This window comes from Arvicola amphibius, chromosome 8 (genome assembly GCF_903992535.2).
Source record: "Arvicola amphibius chromosome 8, mArvAmp1.2, whole genome shotgun sequence".
NCBI classification, from domain to species: Eukaryota; Metazoa; Chordata; class Mammalia; order Rodentia; family Cricetidae; genus Arvicola; species Arvicola amphibius.
In genome coordinates this window covers 16,093,404-16,119,616 of record NC_052054.1, presented here as the reverse complement: position 1 = coordinate 16,119,616, position 26,213 = coordinate 16,093,404, and the positions used below count along the sequence as shown (strand labels likewise).

General features: G+C 45.2%; 1 protein-coding gene across 2 annotated transcripts; it reads left to right on the top strand.

Annotated features, from left to right (window-relative positions):
- Window positions 1-4,700: 4,700 nt before the first annotated feature.
- Iyd (iodotyrosine deiodinase) lies at window positions 4,701-22,138 on the top strand. Of its 2 annotated transcripts, none has more exons than XM_038340303.2 (5): window positions 4,701-4,901; window positions 11,196-11,387; window positions 12,496-12,655; window positions 17,961-18,117; window positions 20,540-22,138. In XM_038340303.2, the coding sequence occupies exons 1-5, from the start codon at window positions 4,742-4,744 to the stop codon at window positions 20,720-20,722; spliced, it is 852 nt and encodes a 283-aa protein (XP_038196231.1). In that variant the 5' UTR covers window positions 4,701-4,741; the 3' UTR covers window positions 20,723-22,138. The 2 variants fall into 2 exon arrangements, with proteins under 2 accessions (XP_038196231.1, XP_038196232.1); XM_038340304.2 differs by lacking the exon at window positions 4,701-4,901 and adding an exon at window positions 9,186-9,524.
- The last annotated feature ends 4,075 nt before the right edge of the window (window positions 22,139-26,213 follow it).

Genomic DNA, 26,213 nt, shown 5'->3' with positions numbered 1-26,213 from the left:
TCATTACTGGTGAAAGTCAGCTGTAGAAAGCACATAGACTTGTGGCAGAATCAAGATCCTATGTCTTCCTTCCAACAAAGTCTCGTTCTGCTCCCATCACCACAGATCCAAGCCTCTCCAACCCCTCTCTGCTCTGATAAGCTTATCATTTGAGGAAACAAAGAACACTTGGTTGCTGCCAGGCCCTGGGAGCCACCCTTGAACACTCCTTTGATATGCAGTGAGCACGGGTGGGTGGGAGAATGGATTGGGGAGCCAAGGTCGCAGTGGAAGAAGACTTGGGAAGTTGTGGAAAGGTTTTTCACCATGAAGCCAGGCTCACCAAGGAAAAGATCTCAGGACAGCATCGGTTACCTGATGCTATCAGTAATTATTGTTACAACTCACCAAGCAAAGCTGCTGTCTCTTTATCTTGCCATTTCGCCTGTGGCTGAACGCTTTCCAAGAAAAACATCAGTTTCAAAAGATGATGTAATGCAGACTGGAGGATTACCATGAGTTTTCTTGCGGGCCCAGCTTGGGCCATAAGGCGTGTTGTTTGGATACTGCTCAAGTGACTAGGGACTCCTCCAGCCTCAGAATTATTCCCATAGGAACAAAGACAGTCGTGATGGATGGGTGTATGCCTCCATAGTCCCCACCCTCTGAGTCCCACAGCTTCTATGCTTCTTTCCTGAGAGTTATTTATAGCCGGGAGTGTCCTTGTGGGCTCTCAGAACTGGCACATCTAGATTCCCACTGGGTTAAACAATACATCAAGCCGGTGAAATGTCATACTCTTCCCCGTATGGAGAACATAAGGAGGCAGACTGAGTGGAGATCTGAATGTGTGGTTTGCTTGGAGAGAAAAGGTGTAAGCTTCGATTTGCACTGTATCATCCCCAGTGTCTGACACTGTCACTCGGTGGGATCCCATGCAGGTGAGACTCCTGTCGTCTGTTGTCTGAACTGCAAGTGTTCATGGGAAAGCTACAGGAGAAGGCACCATTTGCTTTCTCAACCACAGCCTTTGGTGGCACCTGGTCTGTCATCTGAAGGTGATTTAAGAAAACCAGTTTTCCTTCTTAGGACCTGGAGTTGATGCCTGGTATTTTGTTGTCTGTAAGATGCTGGGTACCCCTGAGAGGGGCGGTAGGAAAACGGTTCAAGTAGCATTCAGTGGGAGAATACTCTGCTTCTCTGGACAATGGGTTGTGGGAAGGAGGGTGAGGCTTTAGTCTGGAGAATCTGAACTTGAGGTAACGTCAGTGCTGAGTGTCTCCCCTCTAGCCCAGGCTTTCCCAAACTTTAGCCACCACTAGAATCGTTTGGAGGGCTTGTGAAAATCAGACAGCTAAACCTTGCCCTGGGGTCTTTGTGTCAGTGGGTCTAGGAGAAAGCCTAAAAATAGACTATATAACAGCCCCCCTACACACAGGGGATGCTGCTGTTAGTGGCCTAAGGTCTCACTTTGGGACCCCCTGGTCTACCTTGTCTTCTGTGAAGGCCCCTGGCACATGGCTCTTCATTTTCACTTTCCTTTAGGAGAGTGGAGTTTCATTTCATGGCAAGTGTCTCCTCCTGCAGACTCAATGGCGAACGCAGGCAGAGGAAGGCCTAACTGAAGCATGCATTGGTACAAGATGCAATGGGTGTCGGTACAAGGCAGCCCAGTGAGAGTCAGGTCGGGACATGTGCTTGCGTGGGACAGCATTAGTGAAGGTGACTATGTATAGACAAGGCTGACTAATTCATTTAAATGTTCTTGTAAGTTCCTTGTGTCTCTCCGACATCATATTTGACCTGAGATCAGAGTACAGAGTTTAAGCTCACCCACTTCCGACTTCTCCTTGAACGGTTGTGTTTGAAGTCACTGCTGGACACTGGATCTCAACCAAGGTCACAGTTTGCTTCTGTGAACTCTGTTGGCTCACTCAATGCCACTGGGCAGCGTCTTCCCTATACAGTCCCCTGTTGTCCTCCTTTGCCTTCTGCAAACACACAGTAGGAGCTTTACGAGCAGGAACACAGAGAGATGTCCTAGATTTAACATCAGCACTGTATTCGTTTGGGGGGGTGTCTTCTAGAATAATACTATTCCTGGTGTGGTCAGCAAGGTGGCTTCAGGCTGCCAAGTGATTACTTAAACCCGATGATCAGAATGCAGGGATGAAGAGCGGTGGCGGGTGGCATGGAAACACCTAGTACCATCTCCTATACTTTCCTTCAGTACTCTTCCCCCTTCCTTCACTGGCTAAGGACAAGGACAGACAGACACTAAGGAAAATAGTGTTTCTCAACCTGTTGGTCGTGACCTCTTTGGGGATAGAATGATCCTTTCATAGGGGTCACCTAAGACCATCAGAAAACACAGAGAGTTACATTACATTACAATTCATATCAGTAGCAGAATTACAGTTACAAAGTAGCAACAAAAGTAAATTTACGGTGGGAGGGTCATCACAGCATGAGGAACTGTATTAAAGGGTAGCAGCATTAGGAAGGTTGAGAACCACTAAGAGGGCCCATCTGGGCCTCCCCCAGATTAGCCACATGGTGCCCTTTGACCCATTTCCACAGGCTCTGTTCCTCTAGGGAAGTCCCATTATTCCAGTGTGAGTGTGTGATACAGAGGTGACCTGAAGCTTTGTCCTGTTCTGGCACTATTATAAGCTGGAAGCCTGGCTACTGAGAAGGCATTGGATTTAGAGGGCTGGGCCCAGCTCAGAAGAGAATTCAAAGAATTCACAGGACAAGGGATGGATAGTGGGGGCAGACCCCCACTCCCCACTCCCACTTCCCTGAGACCTACAGGTGTCCTGGGGCAGGAAGGTATATGAGTTCCAAACTCTAGAGTTCCAGTTTCTTCCCTCTGGAGGCCATTTTCTGCCTTGACTGATTTCTATTCTGCTCTGCCCAGGCTCCTGCTGATAAAGCTGCCAAGCTTCTTGCCCCTTGGCTGTGCATATTTTAAACCTTTTCTGTGACACCAGAGGAGCATGCATCAGGGTAGTCAGTTACCAGGGCCTCCTATACTAACCTAGAAAACCCGTGTCTGCAGCAGGCTTTCTCTTGGACCATCGACCAGCTCCCCAATCATGACACGGAGACTTAATGTTAGTTATGAATGTTCAGCCTTATCTTACACTTGTCCCACTAGCTCTTTTAACTTGTTTCTCTTCATCTACATTTTGCCTTGGGTTCTTTTACTTTTCTTTCTTTCTGTATGTTCTGTTCCATGTCTGGCTGTCTGGTGGCTGTCTGGCTTCTGGCCTTGGGCTTGTCCCTCCCTTTCTCCCTAGTTCTCTTCATTCTTCCTTCTTCTCTCTCCTATTTATTCTCTCTGTCCGCCAGCCCCACCTACTCCTCTACTTCCCAGCTATTGAGTGTTCAGCTTTTTATTAGACCCATCAGGCAGGCAAAGTGAAACAAATGCTTGGCATAAACAGATACAGCATAGACAAATGTAACATACTTTACACAGTTAACAAAGGCAGCAGAAACAAATGTAGCACATCTTTGCCGAGTAAAATTAATATTCCACAACAGCTGTCTCCAACTTCCCACCCTGACCCAGGCAGGTTGAGTACTGCAGGCCCTGAACTAAGAGTTCTAGTCCACTCTGCAGAAGTATACAATGTGGACTTTTTTTTGGCGAATAGACAGGGACTATTTATGGTCCACTTACCTTCTATTGGCCGTCTGCATGTTATTTGACCTAATTGAGCCTCATTCTTTTGAGTGAAAATGGGGGCAATAGTGGGATCTATCTCACGAGGACTTTGTGAAGCATCTGTGATTTAGTGTGTGGAGCATGCAGGAACCACACAGTAAGCTTTCAGTGTGGAGCAGTCGCCTCTCTCCCCGCCTTCTCCCTGCTCAAAGGACAAGGGGAGAATTCAGCCATACACAAGCCAGGAAGAAGCAAGTGTGCTGGCTGGCACCTGTGGCTTGGACTTCCAAATCTCTAGAGCAGTAAGACGCACGGTTTGTTATTTAAGTCACCCAGTCGATGATATTTCTGTTATGGCAGCCTGAACAGCAAAGACGTGGGCAAAGATAAAAACTAAGACCAAAACAAAAACATAAAAACAAAACAAACAAAAAAGGCCCCCAAACATTTCAAATTTAGATAGAGTCATTTTTGGCTTTTTGCATCACTTTTTCTAGATTAAATTTTTTTCCTCTAACATAAAACAGGAGCCTTTCTTTTCTGTTGCATATGTTGGCATGGGTACTAATGAAAACAAATACAATCTCAGGGTCGTGCCTCTTACACATGAAGCTGAAAATGCACTTTTACAGTCTCTTTCTAGACATCTTTCAGGACATCAGAATCTATATTTATAAATCTGTTCTTTTAAAAGTGAGCTCTGGCACTTCCTAGCTTCTGGCAGATTGGAGACACTCTCAGAGAAAAGTTAAATAGGAGAAAGGTCAAATACCTTTCTAACCACTGCCAGGAAGATCTAGCAGATTATAGCGCTTAACGTACCCCATGGTGATTAACATCTGAGAATAGATTGAGCAATTGCACAAGTTTGAGAAATGCATGCATTGGAGCAGGACCAAACCTGCATGCACAAGACTGTGATCTTTGCGCCTCTGCAAAGTCGTCACAGAGTTGGAGAGTATGTACTTTGCTCCTTTCCTGGCATACTTCCCTCTTCTTGCTTCTACTCCCAGCATTCTCTGCTTCCATCTCTGTTTGTATAAATGCCATTGTGGGAGTGTGCTGACCTTCCGGGTCAGACTACAGACCATGTTTCTCCTCACTCCGGTGCTAGCGGTTGTCTGCATCTTGATTGTGTGGGTCTTTAAAAACGCCGATAGGAGCCCAGAGAGTAAGAAGGAGGCTCAAGCTCGCCCCTGGACGGATGAAGACTTGAAAGACAGCACAGAGCTCCTTCAAGTGGAAGAAGGTAACAAACCATTGCAGGACTGGTCTTCCCCCTGTGTGTCCTTATGATGTGTAAACCGATGCCAGGGCTGTGGAAAGCAAATCACGTGGTCAAACCATTACTCCCGTGAAAGCAGAATAATGTGTGACAAACACGGGTCCTGTTTCAGGTCATTTGCCGGTACCAGCCCCTAATCAGTTCTAAGCCATGGAGGCATGGGTCTCTCCCAGCTCTCAGATCCTCCTCTGGCAAACACAGTCTCTTTCTCGGGGCAGAGTGGGGGGCTATTGTATAGGGTGGCAGTGAGTGTGGCTAGGTTTTGATTAGAAATGGTGGAACTGAGAAAGTGGCACGTCTAGGGGTTAGCTAGTTTTTCTCGTGCCAGGCCTGTGGGTTAGAGACAAGAGGAGCAGCCTCTGTGCTTAGCAAGATAAATGTCCAGTTTAGGGAATGAAATTAAAGAAGGCTAGTGACAAGCACTGGGGAACTAGGACCAGGTGTTTCGGGAAGGCTTGGGGGCCTGTTGGGGCTTCGGGAAAGGACAAAGCTGACCACAAGGGCTAACAGGTGTGAACAGCAGGGGAGGGGTGTGTCAGAGGAGAAACGGAAAACCTATACCTAGGGTCTAATGCTTAGGAGAGATTCCAAGGAGATGGGGAGATGTGCAGGTATGAAGGTGGGGAAAAGAGAGATGGCTATGGCTGGCCCTAGAGAGAAGAGCTCAAAGAGTCAGAGAGGGAAGGGGGCTCTCACAAGAGTCTTGAGCAGTCTGCATTTGTGTAGCCCAAGTTTCCTGTCCTGCTAGCCAGCTCCAAAATTAACCACATAGAGGCTTAATATTACTTATAAATGCTCAATCAATAGCTTAGGCTTATTGTTAACCGCTCTTGCAACTTAAACTAACACATATTTCTACCCTCTACTACATGGTGGTACTTTTTATCAGCATGGTATTTTCATCTTGCTTAGAGCCTTGTCTCCTCAAGACCCCTCCTGACTCTACCTTTCTTCTTCCCAGAATCCTCTCATTTGGCTCTCCCGTCTCATCTCCTCCTGGCTAGCTATTGGCTTATTGGCTCTTTGTTAACAATGAAAGTAGCACATCTTAACAGTGTACAAAAGGGTTATTCCACAGTCCATTTGGGACATGTTGCCTGAGCTGGGTGTGAGAAACAGATTCTTTTTGGAATAAGAAGCTGTTTAATTTTCAGTGAGTCTTCACTTCCCAGAGGCTGCCTGATGTGTGTGTGTGTGTGTGTGTGTGTGTGTGTGTGTGTATGCATGCATGCACACAAATGTGCATGTGCATGCGTTAGAATCAAGTCAGAGAGTTTCTCAAGAGAACTCTCTCTTAGTGTCATATCCTGAAGGACACCCTACTCAGAGTACCAGCTACACAGACATGCATTGATGTGCAATGGTGTTATGTCCTGAGAAGCCTGGCAAGACTATTGTGGATTGAAAATGCACTTGATACACCTAGCCAGGCAAATGTGACTGCTTAGTCAGTGAGCATGTGCAGTGAGCTTAGCACGAGGCAAACCATCTAATACAGCCTCTTCTTTGCAATCAAACACAGAGTCTCATGAGGCTTGTCCAATGCGCCACTGAAAGCGAGCTACAGGACAGATTCTATGGGTGTTTTTTGTGAGATGGTAAAGTTAAAACCTTCTAAATGGGACAATGTAAACAGGGGACTGTCTGGTCCCACTTGGGAAGCACTTCCCTTAACACAGATGCCTGTTCTAAGCTTTCATTGAGAATGGTGGTGTGGTGGAAGGGCCTTGGATGCTGAGTTACAGTGAAGAGCATCATGTTTTAGATGTCACAGAAGACAGAGGGGATGGTTAAGGCTGTGCTGGACAAGAGATGAAGGATCCAGTTTAGGGGGCAATATAAAGATGTGATGCGGCGAAGATTGGAAATAACCAAAAATAGTCCTTTTATAATTATTCAATTTTAATACAAAGGGAGATAAGGGAACTTACAGAACCAAGGGTCCAGCGGAGCCGAAGGTGAGCGCGGGGCAAACGAACGGGGCACCTTCCGGCTCCCCAATCCTATTTAAGGGGCATCGCTACCCCGCTGGAGCAGCCACGCCCCTGAACGCAGGGATTGGGCCAGCTGCCCCAACATCTCCCCTTTTTTGTCTAAATAAGACAGATTCAGAAACCAAATACAACTATATACAATGGGAACTGATCATATAAAATTACAAAAAGTAAACAATATCAGGCGAGAAGTATATAACGAAGAATTTTTCTAATCACTCTACTTTGAGAAGTCTAAATAATCTAGAAGGTAGCTACCATTATCTAATCTTCAACCCCATCAAAGATCTGAGAAGGAGAGTAAAATTACCAAAGCAACCAGGAAGCACAAACGAGAAACTTCCAAAATGTGCAACAGAAGACAGAGACAATTGACTACCTGGGCAACCACACGAAGTCTTGATAGCAATGTTGAGGCAACCAACTTTGGCTGAGGCCTGAAAAAAACCTGACATACCATTATACAATGGCAAGGAACCTTTAGTAGAACTATCCTATCCTGTCTTGGCAAGATAAGACAATTCTGTTTTATCCACTTATGGATATTTTGTACTTTAGTCAGTAATGGAGGTATGGGCTTTTCTTTGCCCCAAGGCCAGTTCTGCCAAGTAGAAGACAAACTCCCAGTGGAGTGTCTTTGGTGCTCAACGTTCTCTCGGGAGTAGAGCATTGTTGCCAGGAGTGATTGTGTCTCATAAATACAAAACTGTAGGTTAGATTAAAGGCCATGTTCTACAGTTCTTCAAAGAGGTTGAAGATTATGCTATCTATACTAAATACAACCTCTATGTGTCTAAAAAACCTGATTGTCCTAAATATAAATATGACCAACATATAATTCTCAACACTTATGTAACTGTATGACTAATAGAATAGACGACTGTGCAAAAAATGAAGACAATGATTTCCAAATGTAAACAGGGTCCTTACATAAATAATATCTGAGGTAGAAATGTACAGTGCAATATGGTAAACAATGTCAATATAACAATTGTTTCAAACAGAGGTAGTATCATACTCTCATACAATGTTCAACATATCAATATACAAGAATCAACACTCATATAGTTTTGTTTTGTTTTGTTTTTGTTTTTTTTTTTTAAAGAAAAAAAAAGGAAGAAAAACAACAACTCACAAAAATCAATTATTCCTTCAGATCACCAGTTAATCCCTCCCCCCCCTTTTTTTTTTTTACATATAGATATACACTTAATTTATACCCCTGAGTCCATATAAAGCCTTCCACAACCCGACCACCCTATGCCAGCCACCAATTAGTGTCCCTAAATCTGAGGGTAAACTTTGTTGGGAGGGGGGGCGTCGTCATCCAAGATTGCTTCCAGCTGACATAGGGGCGACTTTTCTTCCCAGGGGTTCCTGTGAAAGCAAATGATGGTAGAATACCCAGGGTAACATTTCGTCTAGGAAAAATGTGTCCAGCCTCTGGGGGCCAGATGATGCGGCGAAGATTGGAAATAACCAAAAATAGTCCTTTTATAATTATTCAATTTTAATACAAAGGGAGATAAGGGAACTTACAGAACCAAGGGTCCAGCGGAGCCGAAGGTGAGCGCGGGGCAAACGAACGGGGCACCTTCCGGCTCCCCAATCCTATTTAAGGGGCATCGCTACCCCGCTGGAGCAGCCACGCCCCTGAACGCAGGGATTGGGCCAGCTGCCCCAACAAAGATGTGCTGGATTTAAGATAGTTGTGCTGTTAGGTAAGAGATTCTGGTCAGAATGGCACTAGTTTAAGGTGGCGCTCAGAGCGTGAGGAACAAATGACTTCACCAAGTGGGTCCTGTGGGAGACAAGGCTGAAGGCAGAGCTTGGGAGACACCCAAAGGTGAGAGGAATATGGTGAAGAGATGTATGGTAGAAAGGAAGAGGCATGGACAAAGAGACTCGGGGACCACAGCACTCTCGCATAGCAGAATAAAGCCAGCTGGTGCTGGAGTGGGCCACTTCATCTTCATGGTACGACAATGAGGTAAGCATTACCATATCCCCCATCACAGCAGACTACGGCTCTAGTAGGGTACCACCCACCTAGGCTGGTAGGACTCTGGCAATCTGTCTCCAGGATCCAGGCATAGAGCTGTTTGCTGGGTAGCCACTCCCATGGAGAAGCCTCAAACAAAGGAGGCATGAAAACAGAATTTCAGAGGTTTTTTTTCTTCCCTTCCCAGGCTACATTCCTGGAAGCAGTCAGGAGTTCAAGAGCAGAAAGAAGTGGCACTGTTTGTTTTCAGAGGTGCCTGTTAGTTCCACTGTGGTCTCTGCAGGAGATTGCTGAGCTCATAGGCTGGACCCTCTGTGCTGTCTCTGTCCCCATTCCCCAGACAGACAGGGGATATTCTGCCCCAGAGGAGAATGCAGGATGTGACCCACAGTGCACAGGAAAGTTACTCAGGACAGCCCCATTGCAACGTGATGAGGTCTCTTTGTCTTGATCAGAGTCAACGGCCAGCGCTGGGAAGCCTCACGCAGCTCCTTGCTTCATGGTGGTACATCAGGAGAGCTACCTTGACCTTGGAAGCCACCTATTCTCCTGGCTGCCTATAGCTTATGCAAAGAGGACTGGGCCTTAAGGGTTGGTAATGTCATTCAAGCAATCAAGGGAGCATTCCTTGCATCTGCTCCTCTATGGCTTCCTCACCACAAGGTTTTCAGAATTACATGGTTGGAATGTGTCTCTGTTATAGAAAGTGTATATAGACACCTGGCAACACTCCGGGTTGTTTAGAACTGATTGATAGCAAGGTATATACAATGATTGATAGCTAAGTACATGTGATGGTTGATAGCTAGGTACACGTGACAACTCTCCATCACACTTACTTCCTCCCAGCTCAGTGGTTCTCAGCGTTCCTAATGCTGCGACCCTTTAATATAGTCCCTCATGTTATAGTGAGCCCTCAACCACAAAGTTAAATTTATAACTGTAGTCTTGCTACTGATTTTGTCTGCATGTGTACACCTATGTAACTCAGAAGACAAGCTGAGGAGCAGGCTCTCTCCTCCCACCATGTGTGACTGTGGGATTGGACCCTAAAGGCCTTTAAGTACTCTTTGTAGGCCGGCCTTTCAGTATTCTCTCTTACCTGTTTGCTTTACAACCTCCTCGCTACCCTACCGAAGCCACTATAACTGAAATTCATTTCTTTGCTTTTCTTCAGGGTCCTAAGTAAACTAGCTCTGGTTTTCCTTGCTCTTTCTTCTGTGTTTTCTTTCTTTTGCTCTTTGCTCTAGATTTTTTTTCTGACTTACTATCCACTTCTCTTTTATTCAGACAATTTAATCTAAATAATTCTATCATTTTTCAGAAGTTCTGTTTTTCATCTCTGCTATGTTAACTTTTTTCTTCCTTCAGTAATACTGTAGAGATTCATATAAGCCTATCCTGTTTCCTTTTCCAAGCATGGTGTCCTAGCTGTTTGCTCTTTTCAGCCTGTGAGTTCTTAGAGCACCGAGACACCTGTCTTTGTTGAACACTGAGTTTACTAATTTTTACTTAAGATATTCTGTTCCCCTGTGTGCAGGATTGCATTGTTGAATTATTGAGATTTTTTATAAAATTCTTTATATATTGTCATTTGCATCTGCTAGACAACTGGGGTGCTTTCAAGAAGAAACGCTAAGTTAGAGGAAGGACACACCAAAAATGTCACAGGCTCCTGAAAGATGACTTGTTTGTAATCCACACTTTCCCAAGGAATGTAACCTGAGGATCTGATTCAACTTCTGACTGTGTGTGTGGTGTGGGCCTTGATTTTGGTTGTCCTTCCTGCCTGAGGATCAGAAACCGGAAACTGGACTTGTAGGGATTGGCAGACACAAGCAGGAAAAACAGGCCTCTGCACTCATCTCTCTAAGTTCCTATTTTCCCTTTATTTTTGGCTTTGGAATGTCTATGTTGTCAGCCTAATGCTTTGCAAAGACAAAACTACCTTATTTGGTAACCTGAATAGGAGATTGCATCAAATAACCTACTCTACCATTTAACAGAAACTTCCATTTGTTATTTTTTTTGTAGGCAAAACTCTCCTTTACTTTGATTTTTAACAGGCCTAGAATTTGAAGGATGATCATGATTAGTGCTGAAACTTCTACAGATCTTTATCGTCCTTCTTACAAACTTTGGTTGGCTATTTTGACATCATATAACTGCATAGACTCTCCTGGAACTTCATTCCCTTCCCTACAGTGACCTTGTGACCAGGGAGGTAGCTGAACTTGCTGTGCTTCTGTCTCCTACTCGCAGATGCTGATGAATGGCAGGAGTCGGAGGAGAGTGTGGAGCACATCCCGTTCTCTCACACCCGGTACCCAGAGCAGGAAATGAAGACGAGATCCCAGTGGTTCTACGAACTCCTCAATAAGAGACGCTCTGTCAGGTTCATCAGCAGCGAGCAAGTCCCAATGGAGGTCATTGAGAACGTCATCAGGGCAGCAGGTTGGTAATTTGCGTGCTAGGGCTTGGAGAACATCAGCTCCCCCATGCTGTGATAGCCAATGATTTTTTACTTGCTACATTTTGACTCTTTGTGTGTGTGTGTGTGTGTGTGTGTGTGTGTGTGTATGTGTGTAAGTGTGGAAAAGATGTGATGACAGTTTACAACTTACGAAGTCAATACTTTGTATGAATTTCCGTTTAAAACTAAATACTCTGAATAGGTTAGTGCACAGTGCAGGAGAAATGTCTCTCCCCCTCGTTGAAACAGGCCCCTCCTCTACAGTCAATTCACATTTACATGTTTATCTTCCAGGAAACAACCTTTGTGTCATTCAGATACAGTATTTGGTTGAGCTAACAAAATAGCAAGGTTTCCTCATGTGGATCTGAAAGTGAACTGAAGCAAGATCAGTTCACTGAAATGTAAACTCCTGTCTCCTCTGAGGGAAAAGCTAGGAACTATGTTGCTCCACACTCTTCTGTGACTGTCCTTGCTGTGGCCGTACTCTGTCTAAGCCACATTTAAGCTCCTGGGTGGAGCTTGTCACATACCCACTGAGGTCCATCTCTAATTCCAAATACGTCAAGAACATTTTGTTTCAGCTAAGAATACAAATGCCTTGGATAGTTGTACCCTTAACCTAAGTGGCAGCAATCATTACCCCAACCCTGTGAGTGTGTGTGTGTGTGTGTGTGGTGTGTTTAAATTAAGGTCAATTTCTCTTCTCTTCTTCCTCCTTCTATGGCAGTGCTTCTCAACCTTCCTAAAGCTGTCACCCTTTAACACAATTCTTCATGTTGTGGTGCCCCCCAACCATAACATTATTTTCTCTGCTATTCATAACTGCAGTTTTGCTACTGTTGCAAATCGAAATGTCAATGTCCAACACGCAGGACACCTGATAGGTGGACCCCTGCAAGAACCACTGCTCTAGAGCTTTTTCGTACCGTCCTTACTTGTGCCTGTGATCCTCCTGCCTCAGCCTCCTGAGTGCTGGATGGGGTTCCAGGCACACATCACCACAACACCTACTAGTGTGCTTCCTCTTAACGAGCAGGCTTCCGCTCCTCTTCAGTCTTACATTGATTTTAATGTGATGGGCAACAGGAACAGCTCCAAGTGGGGCCCACACAGAGCCCTGGACCTTCGTGGTGGTGAAGGACCCAGATGTGAAGCATCAGATCCGAGAGATCATCGAGGAGGAGGAAGAGATGAACTACATGAGGAGGATGGGAGACCGGTGGGTCACAGACCTGAAGAAACTGAGGTACAGAGCTGATGAGCTAGGGAGGCTTGTCTTTAACTCTTAAAGGACGAAATTACCACCGTAGGTCCTGGGTTTGTGGGATTCAACGTTATTTTTATTATCTTATTTTGATGCTGTATTAACTGCTCATGTTAATATGGCTCGGTGTGTGATAGTTGAACCCATGCGTGCAGGCTGCATGGGTCAAGTCTCGCCCTGTTCCTGTTCTGTTTTGTTTCTCGCTTTATTTTTGAAGTGCTTGTGAAAAACCAGAACTGGCTTCTGCAAAGGCGCTGACCCAAATCGTTGCTGCTTTTTATTATTTTTAAAATGTTTACAGATTGATTTTATATTTTAAATTATGATTATGCTTGTGTATGTCAGGGGTGGGTATGTATGTGCAGGTTCCCATAGAAGTCAGAGGTATTGGATCCCCTGGAGCTGGAGTTATAGGCGCTTAACAGCCGCCTGGTGTGGTTGCTGGAACCTGAACACGGGTCCCCTGGAACAGCAGAAAGTGCTCTTAACTGCTCAGTCATCTCTCCAGCCCAGAAATAATCACTTCTTGGCTAAAACTTTCGAATCACTTCACTTTCTGCCAGTCTGGAACATATTATTGCGACATGCTTTTTAAGATCTTGAATGAAGAAAATCGAGTTTTGTTTTAATTAGGGACAAGCTTAATAGATCTGTGCCATCAAATAGACATGGGTTGTATTCAAAAGGGAATGTGGGTTCCTCCTTGCAAAAGAAAACAGAGAGGAAATAGGGTGATGGGGGTCAAGGTGGGCAGGTACTGGCTTTCACCTCTCAGAAGGTTCTAAAGGAGGCAAGCCAAGTGCTTAGCTCTCGGAGCTCAGAGAGGCCTAATACCTCTGTCTCCCTGAGGTGGGCCTTCTGCGACAGGTTATTTATCACCCGTCTCACACTCCACAGTGACGGGATCGGGAAGAACGGTGGGATCACAAGCTTGGAGACAAGGTGGGACTTCTAGCCCAGGAGCGCGAGCAAGGGCCAGAAGACCTAGACCTCTCGGCCCTGTTATCCTAAGGGGACAATTTTCTCTAGGATGTTTATATTGTATCAGAACTCATGTGTTATGGAGAACATAACTTCATACCATGCTCTCAGATAGATGTGGGGTATTAACAGTGAAGCTATAATCCTTACTGTCTATTCCTGGGAGAAGTGGCTGAGTAAAAGTCAATTTGAGGTCTGCATTTAGTGAAATACTAAACTAGCTGGATACTTCGGAAACTGCCACCCCTCTGGCTTCCCGTCACCGACACAGAATTGTCCTCTCCTCTGCGCCCGTTGTCCTTACATACACCTTCCATGTATCTAAAACAGCCGCCACCACCCAGAATTTTCACTATGCTTACTTTTCATCTGAGTCTATAGGCTTTCTTGTTTACAAATCCATAATCAAATCAAGTACCTCTGGAGAATACAATTCAGATACAGGGTCACTTAGCCAACAATATATACATAGGGACACACTTGCACAGACACAGATACACACACACACACACACACACACACACACACACCCCTCCAGGTGTTCCAAGGAGCCCAGGTTGAAAAGTCTCTCACTATCCTCATTTAAAAGCCTCTTGTGTACAGAATCATAGTAGTGCATATAAGGCGATGGAAGACGTCGGAGTTAAAATGATGGGTGCCAATGGGAGCTGGGCAGGTGGCTCAGAGGTAGGAGCACTTACCTGGCAAGCCTGAGGTCCTGGGTTTGCAGCCCTAGCGCTCATGTTATGGGAGTGTTGGCTGGAGCGATGGCGCAGAGATTGAAGGCACGTACTGCTCTTCCGGAGGACCTGCACCCAATTTTCAGCAACCAAATCAGGGACTCACAACTACCTTATCTCTAACTCCAGGGCATCTGACACCGCTGGCTTTTTTATACCTGCACTAAGTACACACACACACACACACACACACACACACACACGCATGCACACATAATTTAAATGATAATATAAACAATGTTCTTAAAAAGCTAGAAATGACGGAGCACACCTGTCACTTCATTGTTATGTGGGTGGGGTAGAGACAGGAGGATTACTGTGACTTCTTGGCTGCCAGCCTAGTCCTAGCTTCAGTGAGAGAGACTGTCTCCGGGGGAATAAGATGACGAGCAATAGAGCAGAATGTTGGATGGCCTCCTCTACCCCCACATGGGCACATGGGCATGTGACCAGTACACACCTCACACACAGACACACACCGCATACATAGTTGTCACAGGCATACACGCTGGAAGGCAAGTGGACAACGCCCAGTCACTCTTTTCAGCTGTCTTTGAAGCCTATAGCTGGTATTTTCAACATGTAACGTGGGTCCAACTGACCTTAAAAACCTACCATCCCAGGTTTGGGGAAGACCTCTACACAGACCTGAATTTGCCAACTCTCCTTTCAGGGGTCCTTGCTCTTGCAGCTTTCTATTTGCTCTCATATGTCTTAAAGAATTAGTATAAAATTGAATTAACCGCCGGGCGGTGGTGGCGCACGCCTTTAATCCCAGCACTCGGGAGGCAGAGGCAGGCGGATCTCTGAGTTCGAGGCCAGCCTGGTCTACAAGAGCTAGATCCAGGACAGGCTCTAGAAACTACAGGGAAACCCTGTCTCGAAAAACAAAAAAAAAATTGAATTAACCAAGACTAAACAAAAAATATCAGTTGATAAGGTACATAAAGTAAATGAAAAATATGTTTGAGTGATCAACTTGCCTTAGAATATCGGTGAGCTGCTTAACCGTGTTGTAGAATATTATTTTAAGATGTGTTACATGTGTTTATTCTGGGGAGCATTTGTTTTAACGATGCAAAGATGTGTTGCGTTCTTTTATGTTGCATTTGTTTAACTCTGTGAAGCTGTGTTACTGTGCCTGTCTGAAACACCTGACTGGTCTAATAAAGAGCTGAATGGCCAATAGCTAAGCAGGAGAAAGGATAGGTGAAGCTGGCAGGAAGAGAGAATAAATTGGAGAAATCTGGGAAGAGATCGAGGAGCAAGGAATAAAGGGACTAACCATCCAGCCACACAGCCAGACATGAAATAAGAAGGAAAGAAAAGATATAGAGAAAGGTAAAAGCCCAGAGGCCAAAGGAAGACAGGATAAGCTAAGAAAAGTTAGCTGAACAAGCCAAGCTAAGGCCAGGCATTCATAAGGTAAAAATAAGGCTCCTTGTGTTATTTGTTTGGGAGCTCGGTGGTGGCCCCCCAAAAGAACAGAGACTCAAAAAGTAAAAACAACAACAAACCAGCTCATAATCATCCTCAAATCTTTAAAAAAATGTGTATCATTTACCTCTCTAGTCTACACACATTTTATACACTTTTAAATTTTAATCAGATCTGGAAAAAGGATTAGGTGATTAAGAGCACTTGCTGCTCTTACAGAGGACCTGAGTTTGATTCCCGGCACTCACATGGCAACTCACAGTGGTCTGTAACTCTGGTGCCAGGGGATCCAGTGTCTTCTTTTGGCTTCTCTGGGCACCAGGTATGCACAGGCATACATACAAACTTACATGAATACAAAGCACTCATACCCATAACATAAAAATAAATATTTTAACGTTAATTTTGATCATTATGAATATGATCAGAATCTTAAATCATGAAAATGTCAAAAGCATAGTACAAATTACATAGCAGAATGCAGCCTGGGTCACAGCACAGCCTCCTGGGGGTGCTCATCTCCCTTGGTGCAGGATGGAGAGCAGCTGCTGGCCTGTTCATGGCCTGCAGGCAGCAGCATGCATCATTGGTGATGGCTGAATGCTGGAAATCCAGGGAGTCCAGACAATGACTAAAAGGGATTCTTTTATATCGGCATTTCTGAGATTTCAAATTGTGATGCTTGTATATTAGTACAAGCCACTTTCCACATTAACTCACTTCATCCCCACGATGAACACGCGAGATAGGAACACAGGAGCAGGTTTCACACACGAGGAAGTGGCAGAGAGAATGCAGCCAGCTACCCTGGCTCCAGAGTTGATCTAAACAATGAATGTTCTCCGTCTCTGTGAGGTGGGAAAGTACTAACAATGGGCTAAGCTGGCAGAATGGGTCAGAAGATCCTTGAGAGCGTTGGCTTGAGATCAGCAGAGGAATATAAGCTTCTGGAGTGTTTTAAAATGGTGATACACAATAGGATGAACCATAAAATGAATAGGGACCACCTCTTGATAATTAGTTGCACATAATAGCCCATGGGGAACAGGAAGCAGTTAGCTCTCTTTTCGACATCTCTTCTAGAATGAAGTTTCAGCACCGATGTAGAGGGCCAGAGTAATGGAATCTAGGAAGATATGTTTGGAGTTGAGGAGCAAAATTTTCAAGCTATCATTGATATCCATTGGCTCTCTCAGAAGCCACTGCCTCTTTCCCCAGTGAGGGCTCCTCCTTCTTCTGTCATCTGCTAATTCCCCTTGCCACCACTGCTTTCTCCCCCACTTGCTCCTTTCCGTGTCCTGGAACCCTTTCCTTGTCCTTCGGGTCTCCCCATCCTGGCCCTCCTTTGACTACCCTCCTGCCTGGGGCATGGCCCCAGACAGGCCTATAGTTCCCCTCCATCAAGGGTGGCTTTGTACTCGGTTCTTCAGTGCCACTCTTAGTGACATTGTTCACACTCACACAATCCACGTTACTGAAATGGATCCGATCACAAGTTGCTCTGGTCAACAATGCAGGGTAAACCCTCCCTCACCTACCAAATGAGGGCCAAGACCTTACAAAATCTACAGGCACCTACCAGCCCACCCATGGCCTGGCAAGCCCTCCATCCTTCGGGCTCCGGGAAGTCTTCTGGCCTACCCACACCCTCTCTCTTTATTGGCCACGATCATCCATTTATTCCTCCTGGGGCACTTTCTCCAACTCTCCTTCCTCAGCTTCACTGAACAACTGAAGTCCGTTTCTGTGGCTTCCTGTGTTCTTTTCCAAATCAACACTTGACTTGGAATACTTGGAGGCCCTTGTTATCTGGTTCTTTAGTACCGCCCGGCAGGCCTCATTTTGCTGAGTATCAGCTTGGTGACGCCAGGCTGTAGGACCTTTGCCTCTTTCAATCTTTCACAAGCTTTGCAATGCTGGGCACATACACTAGTTTGCTTTCCAACTTCATTAACCTTATAGAAAAAAAGATGAATGTGGAAAAGAGTTAAAAATCCAGTCTTTTTTGCTTTAAATAGAAAAGATAAGTAAATATATAGATAATCTAGGGTAGTTTTTTAAAAAGGAGAGAAAAAACCCAAATTTGAGTAAATATTCTCCTGAATATTCTCTCTATGCCATCCCTCCAGAACCAATTGGATTAAGGAGTACCTGGACACCGCCCCGGTTCTGATTCTCATTTTCAAACAAGTCCATGGATTTGCTGCAAATGGAAAGAAAAAGGTCCATTACTACAATGAGATCAGCGTCTCCATTGCCTGTGGCATCTTGCTGGCTGCACTGCAGGTATGTTGCCTACCTGCAGGCCCAAGGTAGACCAGGAAGACTGGGGACCAAGAGTGGGTTTAGCCAGCGGTTCTCGCTGTTCCTAACGCTGTGCCCCTTTAACACAGATCCACATACCATGATGATTGCCAACCATAAAATTATGTTGTTGTTACTCCATGTGATTTTGCTACTGCTACGAATCATAATGTAAATATCTGTGTTTCCAGAGGTCTTTATGGGTCATGACCCACAGTTGAGAACCACTGCTTTAGCAGGAAGTTTCAGGCAAGTTTCCAATCAGGGGTCATTTGGGAATTGTTTATCTAAAGTTGAGTTCCTAGAAAAGGTTAATGTGATTGACAGCAAACCCTGGAAACCTGGATTAGTGGGCATCACGATTCTGCAAGTTGATTTTGTCCCTGGAAATTCACTTGTAATATCTCAGGGTCGGAAAAGCGGTGTTTCCTCTCTTCCATAAATAGCATGGAGCTCAGGGCTCTGAGCAGTCACAGGAGCAGAAAGCAGAGCCGGAACATCTCAGAGATACACCCCCGCTCAGCGCACACTGCTCCTTTCTAGGCTGGTGTGATGATTAAGCAGCCAACAGGCTCTCCGCTCCTTCCTTGAGAGGTTCCCTATTCTGCATTGCCTCAGGAAGACAGTCACATGCTTCAACTTTTCTGCAGAGGTCACAGAGCAAAGCAAATGTGAAACGGGGCAGGACTGAGTTCTGCCTCTCAAACCCTGTGCCATCTTTGGGAAACTCTAGGATTAGACAGAGTATTAACAGTTGATCTGATGGAGACTTGGGGTTCAGGGGAGGGAAGCGGGAGAGCTGCTAAACACACAAATTAATGCAATGAACAATATTGCAAGAGAGAGTGGTCCTGCTTTGACAGAGGTTCAGTTTTATACAGATGAGGTTCCTCGGCATCTCCCAGAAAGACGTGACTTGCGTCTGACACCTTAAACATTTGGCTGTTGCTGCTTCTCAAACCACCCCCCGAGGAGCCTGGCTTTGGCTTTTCCTCCTGTAGGCAGATAAATAAAGGTGTCTTGGGACAGTGTCAGACCATAGAGCATTGTAGTTGGTTTAGGTTTGGGGAGAAACAGGGGTAAGCCTGGTGCCAGCCCCCTCCCCACAGTGCCCCTGGCCTCTGGAAAGGGTTAGCCAAACTAGTGTTCCTGTAGAGCTTGTTGCTTTCTAGTTTCCCAGAACTCCAAGGCAGTTTATGGCTGGGGAAGGAGAGAAAAGTGTTTCTGGAACCTGATCCCTAACACAGTGCCTTGATGGGATGGGATGGGATGGCCATGCAGGAAGCCAGAGGCAGCTCCTGGCCTTCCTCTGGGTCAGGCTTCAAGGTGGCCAGGTGACTGAGGAAGCGTGGGTACACCTAGGAAGAGGCCCAGAGGGGATCATATGTGTGTACGGATACGTCTGACTGTGCTTCCCCAGCATGTGTCACCAGCCCCGGGTTTTATTATTTTATGAGTTATGGGTTCTGTGAGGTTGGACCCAGGTCCTCAGGCCTGCAAGGCAAGTACTTCACTGATGGAGCGATCTCCCTAGGCATTGCATGCCTCTTGTGGATGAAGACATGTGACGATGTGTACCAGACCTCAGGAGACCCTGTAGTAATTCACTCCAGATCCTTATAAATATGTGGGTTCAGATGTTACTATTATGGCTATTAGTAACAAATTATCATCAGATGGGTAACTGGAATTGTGTAAAGAACATCTGTCCGGAAAACTACAGTGGACTTAGACTGTGGACAGTGTTGTTGGACTGCTGTTGCTGTTATGGTCAGACACAAGGCACAGACCACAGACCAGATCCTAAGCTTATCTTTGCCATTCTTTGAGGATAGTTACATTCTCTCTCTCTCTCTCTCTCTCTCTCTCTCTCTCTCTCTCTCTCTCTCTCTCTCTCTCTCTTTCTCTCGTCTCCCTCTCTCTTGTCTCCCTCTCTCTCTCTGTCTCTCTCTTTCTCTCTTTTTTTGAGACAGGGTTTCTCTGTGTAACCCTAGCTGTCCTGAAACTCACCCTGTAGACCAGGGCAGCCTCGAACTCACAGAGATCTGCCTGCCTCTGCCTCCTGAGTGCTGGGATTAAAGGTGTGCCACCACCACCGTCCTGCTGAGAGTTGCAATCTTCAAAGTCACTTCCATAAAACAGTCATTACTATTGCTCACTCATCATCAGAAAATAAGATGTTATTCTTCCAGGTGTTTCCTGCTGCTTGTCTAAAGAGGCGGCAGGCGGGGGAGCACTGGCAAGGTTCACAAGGCATTACCTAAGCTACCAGCCTCTTTGCCACCCAACTTTAGCGAGAAATGACAAATGAGCAAGAGTAGAAAAGATGAGAACGGCCCTGGGCTGGAGAAAGAGTTGTGTTTTGCCTGACATTAAAGTGCTTGTTTGTTCTCTCTTGTTTCAGAATGCAGGGCTAGTGACAGTCACGACCACGCCCCTCAACTGCGGTCCTCGACTGAGGCTGCTCCTGGGCCGTCCCTCACATGAGAAGCTGCTGGTGTTGCTTCCTGTGGGGTACCCCAGCAGAGAGGCCATAGTGCCTGACCTCAAGCGGAAAGCTCTGGACCAGATCATGGTGACAATATAATCAGTCGCCCCGTGCTGGGATGACACTTGCTTCCTCGCTCTGGGTCTGCTGGCTTCTCTTGCTCTCTGAGTCAGGACTCCTCTGCACACTGGTGAACAAGAAAGGTACTTCTCATCTGATGAAATCTTTCCGCACTCTCTAGAACTTTCTGTCCAGTTAGTAGTGTTTTTGATGAACTGTTTTAGTGAACACGGGGCAAGAAGTCAAAAAGTCTGCACTCCTTAACTCCTCTACAAAATTGGAGGCGATTATTTTTATTTACCTAAAAAATTCATGTAGAGAAGTCACATTTGAAAGTTTGTTATAGTTCCAAGGGTTACCTATACAATGATTTATAATTTAAATGTTACCAATCACGTGGTCTTTTGGCCCTTTCCTTTCTAGTGGCTTTGAGACTATGAATGTGCTATTGAGACCTAGTCTGCTATTGGGCTTCATGGAAATTCAATCTTGAATTAATAACTATTAAAATCACTAACACATGGTCTCTGTGCCATGACCTTGCTGGCAGTTATCTGTACAATGAGCTGCATGGGGTGTGTCGGAGCTGGTTTATACTAGCATGTGGAACCTATGGCTTAAATATTCTGGAATTTTGAACCAAATATTTCAATTGGTTGTAGCTTAAAATTGCCCATGGTGAAGGTGTTTGCACAGAAGGAGTTGGCAACCAGCACAGAGAAGTTCCAGCTTTTCAGAGAAACTGCTCACCACACAGCCTTTCCTTCCCTCTGCTCTCATGAAACACGCTTGCCTGTTCTTCAGGAAACAGCAGTATTCTTTGGGACTTCCCTGGTGACAAGTGTCCAACTGTTCCTGCCAGAGCTAGTCAATCACCCCCCCGCACATTGGCGCTCCCAGCACCCTGGTGTCCATGTCTTTATTTTTGTTGTTTGGGTAGTTCTCCATCCAGCTAGTCTACTGGTTTCTTAGTGTCACTACCGTGGCGTCTTCCTCCTCTTTCTCCTCCCCCAAATTTCCTTTTCATTTTGTTCTTTTCTCCCCGCTATTCCTCCTTTTCTTCTTTGCACCTCAGCTAGGCTGTTAATGAGAGAAAGCTGGTGCCCCCTCGTGTGGGGAAGATGGCCTTTCTTTGCTCTGAAACAGAATTAGACTTACAGGAACCAACAGCTTTAGCCTTGAGGTCCTTTGAAGTATCGAGCCACTCTCAACATCTACACAGCTCCGGTTTTCTCTACATGCACTTTCCTCCCTCCCTGTGACCAGCGTGTGCCCCTAGGGTTTTACTGAAGTGAGGTTTCTTTCAATGCTATTGTGGTTTTCGTAGAATCTCATGGGTGGGAATGGGAACCAATTGATGTACATCTTATTGTTGCATTGGACAAAGTTTCTCTGAGTTTCAAATATCAGAATAATAAATACTCGGTTGTCACAGTATAAATAACCACACACACACATGCGCTACCTTTTTTCTAAGGTCTGGAAATGAAGCTTAAAATTTTCTTTGATGTTGTTTTCATCTGCTCTGCTGAGTAAAACTGAGGTGCAAAAAGGACCTTGTCGTCTTTGTAGGGTCCCTCCTAGCCCCACACAGGGGAGGTGGGGAAGGAGGAAGGTCCCCAGTGTGGCTGTTCCAGTCTGTAGCCACTAGAGAGGATGAAGAAAGCCAAGGTTCCACGGGAGTGGAATGAGGGGCCCTCAAATAAACAGCATCACGGGGAGCTAGCTGATCATTTTCCTATCAATGTCCTTAAAGATACATGACCCTGGTCTCTCGTGTTCAACAAAGGCACAAAAATGAAGCTCTGGGAAGGGCTTTGGCAGATGTATTTTGGGGAATTCAGAACAAAATAAAGGTGGTGGTGGCTGCGGTGATGGTGATGATGATGATGGTGGTGGTAATAGTGGTGGTGGTGATGATGGTGGTGGTGGTGATGATGGTGGTGGTGGTGATGATGGTGGTTGTTGTGGTGAATAGTGGTGGTGTTGATGGTGGTGCTGGTGATGGTGGTGGTGATGGTGGTGATTGTGGCAGATAGTGGAGATGCTGCTGCTGCTGCTGCTGGTGGTGGTGGTGGTGGTGGTGATTGTGGTGGATAGTGGTGATGCTGATGGTAGTGATGCTGATGTTGGCAGTGATAGTTGCAGTGGATGGTGGTGGTGGTGCTGATGCTGGTGGTGGTAGGTACTAGCTAGGGAGCACTGTGGTTTTGGTATTGGTAGATAGTACATGTGTGACACACGACAAAGTACAGAGGGACAAAGCACCACATATACAACTTACCACAAAGACAAAGAAGGAGCTCCCACATGGGAGGAGTGGAACAGAGCAAACCTCGCTACTGTCTTCCAATGATAGGTAGGCCATATACATGTTTTTAGTTAAATTTACATCTCAGGAGTACTGAGGACAGTCCCTTTCCTGTTTCTTATTTGCTCCTTATGGGAGGAAAAGTGCTTTCTCTGATAAGTAAAATTGGGGGAAAATGGATATTACACATGCTCAAACATTAACATGTCCTCTGTCTTATGCCGCATTGCACATGCTCAAATGCCACCGTGTACTCTGTCTTACACCACATGGACAAATAGGGGTGACTATTCACCAGAAAGATGGTTCACCAACTGATGTGTCTGAAGATTTGAGTTTTTGAAGAGCATTCAAATTGATAAGCTATATTTTTAATTATTTTAATTTTTAAGGGCTCAAATGCAACTGGAATTTTGCATTCTAACTGGAAGAAATATGGTTACCAGTGAATAATTTGCCTGAGGGGAACAAGAACCATAATGGCTATTTTCTAGCTACCTACAGAGTATCCTCTTATTATTTGGGTGAAATAGAATTATAAAACATAATATCGCCAATCTACACAGAAGTACAAAAGGTGAGAGATGAGAAGGAAGTGGCACCAGCTCTGCCTCCATGGTGCCTCCACCTCCCCCACTAAAACAAAGCAGAGTGGAGAGAGTAGCCAACACCCTTCTGGGTGGTCTCAGCTAATCTGTGGAGAACATGCTGGGGAGACTCGGGAGGGGACCGTGCGGCCAAGTTAAACAGAGCGGTGCTGCTGGAATGTGAACGGTTTTAATCCCATTCTGAAGAGTTTCTAGAAAGTCACACGAAGGGGAGTGACACGTGTTACAGCTAGAGAACTGGCTCCGCATCAAATGCAACAGCATTGGAGCATTTTTAAGGCGACATGGAAACATTCGAGCGGAGAACTGGAGCCTATGAGGTCAGGCAGGAAGTGGCATCAGCCCAGTAGAATTTCCAGTTTGGAACATGGGCTCATGAGCTGCTACTTAGCATCCCTGAGTCCCTTGAGGTACAAAGTCTGTCCCTTGTTGAGTGAGTGACTTACAAAGACCTGGGACATGTAGAACTAAACACAAGGATGTTGAAAAGCACCACATACATATTATTGATACTTTCAGGCTCACTGTAGGGGGAATCTCATTGTGTTCTGTTTTCCTTGTGGAAGTGAATTAAATGTTTAAAGAGCTCACCATCTGAAGCTAAAAGGAAAAATTGGTGTTTGGGTTGTGATTTGACAGAGGGGTATAACCTGGCATAGCTCATTAGCAATATATGAATAGACTCATAACTTTATCAGGATTAGAGATGCTTAGGTAGGTGAGAATTCCAAGGCATGTATGGTGCTACACACCTGTAATCCTAGCTACTCAGGAGGCCAGTGCAGGAGAATCCTTAGGTTTAAGACCAATCTAGGCAACAGTGAGACACCCTCTCAAAAACAAATTAAAAAGTACATGATAACGGCGTAATTGGTTGTAAACCATCATACTAATATTTGAAATGCTAAAAATTCAAATATAATGCATTATTATAAAGAGTTGGAAAATTTGAAAATGATTTTAATTTATTTTGTATATTATGTATGCATATGTGTGTGTTTGCATGGTAGCCTATGCATGTGTAAGTGCAGGTGGCTTCAGGGTCCAGCAGAGAGCATTGGGCCCTGGGAGCTGAAGTTACAGGTAGTTGTGAACCCCCTGACATGGCTGCTGGGACTTGGGTTCCCTGGGAAAGCAACAATAATTTTAACTGCTGAGCCATGTCTCTAGCCTTCAGGAGTTGAATATTTTTAAGAGACTCATGAATTAATGGAATTTATCTTGTTGAGCTTGAGTTAATGAAGTATTTATCTAAGTTGTTCTTCCTCAAGGAGATTTATTTAATTTTATTTAAAATTTATATGTTAATAATATGTATGTCCAGTCAGTTTTAATTCATATGTACTGCTATAACAAAATATAAAAAATGGGGCCATTTATAAATAAGGAAATTTCTTTTACTCAAGGTTTGGAAGGCCAAGGGCATGTTTCCTGGGAGTCTTCCTGTGTGTTATAACATGGCTGAAGACATCATAGATGAAAGAGTGAGAGATCAAACATAGAGGCTCACGCCCTTTTCCATAGTTAGCATTTTTCACTTCATAGAAGCACAACCTTACCTCTATAGACTTCCCATCAGGCCTTGCCTCCCAGCATGGTTGCCTTGGCAACTGGGTATGCTTTTAGGGGGTTGTTTGAAAATACAGCATGGTCAAAACATAACAAGCAACCCAATTGTGATGGCTTACACAAACAAGGTTATTTTCCCCTCCTCATGCTTAGAGGAAGATGTTCAAAACCAAATCCACCAGGTCAGAGAATTCAGGACCATCCTCAACAGCTTGCTTGCCCTTGTCTCATAGCCATGAACCATGGCCTCAAGCATCACAGCCAAACGCAATTCTGGAAAAATGATGTTTCCAAAAATGCGATGTGCACATTGAATATTAATGCAGAAATATTTATTTATTGTCCATCTCTCTTCTCATCTATCTACCTATCAATTGGACCACAAAATTTCACATGAAAGAGACAAAGGAGTCTAGGAACAGGGATCCGTATTTAACAGTAGCTGCAAGGAAGCCTGCTGTCCAGGTGAGGAAGGAAACAGACAGCAATCTCTAGCAGACACATCAGGTTTCAGGTGATCAAGACCTCCCATCTGCTGAGGGAGTGTTTACCAAGTGGTACCTGCAGCCTTGGCCCTTGCTCCTAAGCCCCAGTCTCTCAGCTGGACGGCTTTCCATATAGACATCGTCCAGTCGTCAACTTTACCTGACCAAAGTTGTACTCTGTTTTTCATCAACCTTTACCCAAAGCCATCAATTCACACTCCTCTTGTCAGGGTCCCAGTTTAGAAAGGACCTGGAATCATTCTTTCACCCCAACATTCCATTAGTAAACCTTACTGATTCTACCTCCAAGTATTGTCCATGGCAAGGAGTGTGAAGAAGCAATGTTGCAGGCAGCTGTGAAAAATAAGATCTTTGGCTCTGGTGGAGGAGTCTTGTGTCGGCTTCTAGTATCCACAGTATCCAGTAGGGAGGCAGACTCCCTCGTGAATCCTCACACGCAAGCGCACGCATGCGTGCATACGTGTGTGTGTGTGTGTGTGTGTGTGTGTGTGTGTTTTGTGTGTTAAACTCAGCCCATGACAGAACTCTGCACTTGA